We start from the raw sequence: 3277 nt of genomic DNA, 5'->3' as shown, positions 1-3277 counted from the left end.
CATTCTGTCTCCCCTCATACATGGCAGTCATCTCGGTGAGGATGTGATTGCTACTTCCTGGAGGAAGAAGATAGACATTGAGAAAGTCCACTCCAGGAAGGTGGAAGAAGAGGGAAACCCACCCTCTCCTGCCTTGAAGGGAGGGAGGGAGAGGGAGGGCGAAGGAGGGGTGGGAGGGAGGAAGGACCGGGGGAAGGAAGGAGAGAAGGATGGAAGGAAGGAAGGCCGGCCAAGAGGTAGATGCCAGGGTCCTTGATGCCCCCATGCCAAGGACAGGCTTTGAAGGCATTGTGGGATGCTGTAAATCTGTCAAGGGAAGACCTGGAGGCACTTGAGAGCATTTGAATCAGAGGCCCCTTCCCGGGCATGGCCTTGCACAGGAATCTTAAGTCCAGGCAGCACCTGGTTTGAACTTGGTGAAGGGTAGCAACTCAGTGGCTGCAAGTGTTAATGACCAGAAGTATGACACACGCAGGCCTATGCCTCCTCACATCTGACCTATGGTTCATAGAGGATGTGCCCCAGGAGGGGATGGAGAGCTTCTGAGAGATTCAGAGACTAGCGGAGACCTGGGATCAGGACAAGGAGTGACTTTACAACAAGAGGCAAATAGTTGGCACCATGGGTTTCAGGGGCAGATGCTTTCCAATGACCCAAAAGAGCCAGAGGAATCAATTATATTTCCGTGGTCACGAGTTCAGAGGTTGGATTAGTCACTCCACAATGGAAATCAGACAGAACTCAGAGCGCCTATGTGGATCCACGGGTCTCTTCTGCGACCATTAGGTCTCATAAGCCCCCTCCCATGTGCACAAATACCAACCGCAAGAGGAGCAGGAGGTGGCAAAAAAAATTGGAAAGGCTTGATTCTTTGCCCAAAAGAGACAGAGTCATCTCAAAGAAAATATTTAAACCAGAAGAGACTAGAATGCTGTAATTGGCAAGCATAAAATAAATAAGTTTTTTTTTTTTTTTTAGAGGCCAGGAAACAGTCTCCTGGTGCAGAAAATAAGGTGCTTTGGGCAAAGGCACTGTCAACTTCTCAGAGGTGAATCACAAGAAGACTATGAGGCATGCCCTGGAAGACACTGGCACACAGTTCCCCATCACAGGGGTTATCTCCTGAAACTGATGCATAAATTTTGCATCAAGTACGAGCCATATACTTACTGTTTTTCTCCAAAGAATTGCACGGTATTGAGGAACACGTTGATTATTTTGGTCAGAAAGGGTCACAGACAAGAAGAAAGGGCTCTTCTCTGCATCATTTCCAATGTAGTTCTGATGGACTGGAAAAGAAAGGTTTAGAGCAGTGAGAATGCAACTGATCCTGCCCAGTCACAGATGGTAGAGGACACTGCAGGTGGTGTCCAGCCCTTCCCACATGCTCAGGGAACAGTAATCCCAAAGCCAGCTTGGGATGGACCTGATCTCTCTCGGGGGATCATGCATTCTTCTTCCCCTTGCTTGTGACTGGTTCAGGAATGAACATGTGATCAAATTCTGGCCAATGAGACGGGAGGAGAAATCTGCCATGGGGCTTTTAGAGAGGCTTCCTCACTTCTAAATACTGCCTTCTTCTTCCTCTGGACTGGTGGAGTCTAGAAGTGATGCCTGGAATTGCTGAAACCATCTTGTGACCCTGAACCTGGCCAGCCCAAGTGCCAAGTTGCCACACTAAGGATGCAGAAGCAGAAAAAGGGAAAAGGCCTGGGTCCTTGACATTACTGGGCCTCTGAATCCCCCAACCCCAGGGCTTGCCCTGCCTCTGGGTTTTTTGTTATATCCTTTACTATTTGTGCCAGTTTGAGTCAGGTTTTCTGTTACTGCACCTGAAGGCATCCAAACTCATGGCACCATTTTTCTCTAAAGTCCTCACTGCTCTGAGCACTACTTACAAGCATTTGGGAAGATGATGGCTTTCCTGCTGATTTCCTTTTTTTAAAATAAATGCTTCTATATCCCCCACACACCAGTAAATTTTGCCTGGCCAAAAAAAGGAACTTCTTGCAATAATACAGAGTCAGATTTCTTTAAAGGCATCATTTAGGTCTGCTCACTCTCATTTTGTCATTCAAGCATCATATCTACAAATGAATACATTAGCCTGAGAAAAAATTTCTCTAACTAATTTTGAATCCCAAAATAGTGATTATTCTTCCATTCCCCAAATCTTTTGTAATTAGCCACACTCCTGTTTTCCACCTTTCTGTATATTTTCACTTGAGCCCTTCACTTTAAATGTACATAGCTATTAATGACTGAGCTGTTAGTATGTGTCAGGCACTGGGCTTAGTGTTATTCCTGCATCTCACTGAAACTTCCATTCAGATCTATTAGATATGCACTCGTAATATCTCCACTTTACAGAAAGGAAAATCGCGTCTCAGAGAAATGGAGAGTAGCCAGTGTAAGGTCCTTTGATTAATAATGGCAGGATCAGGATCCAAACCCATATCATGAGTGTCTTTGCCACTGTATCCCCATTGCTCTGCACATTGCCTGGCATGGAGTAGGTGATAAATACTTGTCATGGTTGAATGTATGAATGATGCCAGAGTCTACAGTCTAATGTCTCTCTAGTGCTATACAGGCCCTGGAGCTCAGGGAACCAGTTATCTCCCTCATTGCCTTGAACTAAGTATTCAAAACCCAATACAGACAGGGCAATTGCCTTGTTAAGTCTAAAGTTGTTTTTCCACCCTGGAAAATTCGTCTTATCTCTCAAATCACTTTTTCAGATGATCTAATCTCCTTTAGCTCTCCAGGAATAAAAATGCCTGTCCATAAAAAAAGGAAACTATGAGCAAAAACTCTTAGGGCTGAGACTCTGAATAGGGCTGAGACTCTGAATTGGATCTTTTAATCTACAAAGCTTACTACTGACCTTGAAGTGAAATGCCCTGATGTTAGTGTTTCTAAAATGGCTAGTTTCACTCATATAGGATACCAGAAATTATACTAACACTAACTTCCATTTTGAATACCCTTTCTTCCCTACCACCACAATAGCATAATTACCTTGTCCCAAAAAATATTTGAAATACCATCTGGTGTGGTATTCCGGGTTCTCTAAGTGCACGTCTGTTCTTCGCCAAGTACCAGGCAGAGCAGTTGCATTCTGTAATGGAACAAAGTTGTGACATTAAGAGGCTTATTCAGAAAGAAAACATGAAGCTGGCAATGAACCAGAGGCCAAAGAACCAGAAAAATCATTGTTAAAAGCATATACCCAAGGGCTGTGGCTGCATGTTCTCATTCGAAAAGACACCCTGTC

General features: G+C 44.6%; 1 protein-coding gene across 7 annotated transcripts in view; it reads right to left on the bottom strand.

The window, feature by feature from the left end:
- GARNL3 (GTPase activating Rap/RanGAP domain like 3) overlaps nucleotides 1–3277 on the bottom strand; it is a 173017-nt gene that overhangs the window by 81056 nt on the left and 88684 nt on the right. For all 7 annotated transcript variants that reach the window (XM_017949985.1, XM_017949984.1, XM_017949986.2 and 4 more), the window contains 2 exons: nucleotides 3022–3121; nucleotides 1171–1289 (listed from right to left, as the gene is read on the bottom strand). In XM_017949985.1, coding sequence (XP_017805474.1) covers nucleotides 1171–1289; nucleotides 3022–3121 — 219 coding nt within the window. The remainder of the gene's footprint in view (nucleotides 1–1170; nucleotides 1290–3021; nucleotides 3122–3277) is intronic.

The sequence above is a fragment of the Papio anubis genome, chromosome 13, assembly GCF_008728515.1.
Source record: "Papio anubis isolate 15944 chromosome 13, Panubis1.0, whole genome shotgun sequence".
NCBI lineage: Eukaryota > Metazoa > Chordata > Mammalia > Primates > Cercopithecidae > Papio > Papio anubis.
The sequence above is the reverse complement of the archived record's forward strand: the minus strand, read 5'-3'. Positions and strand labels throughout refer to the sequence as shown.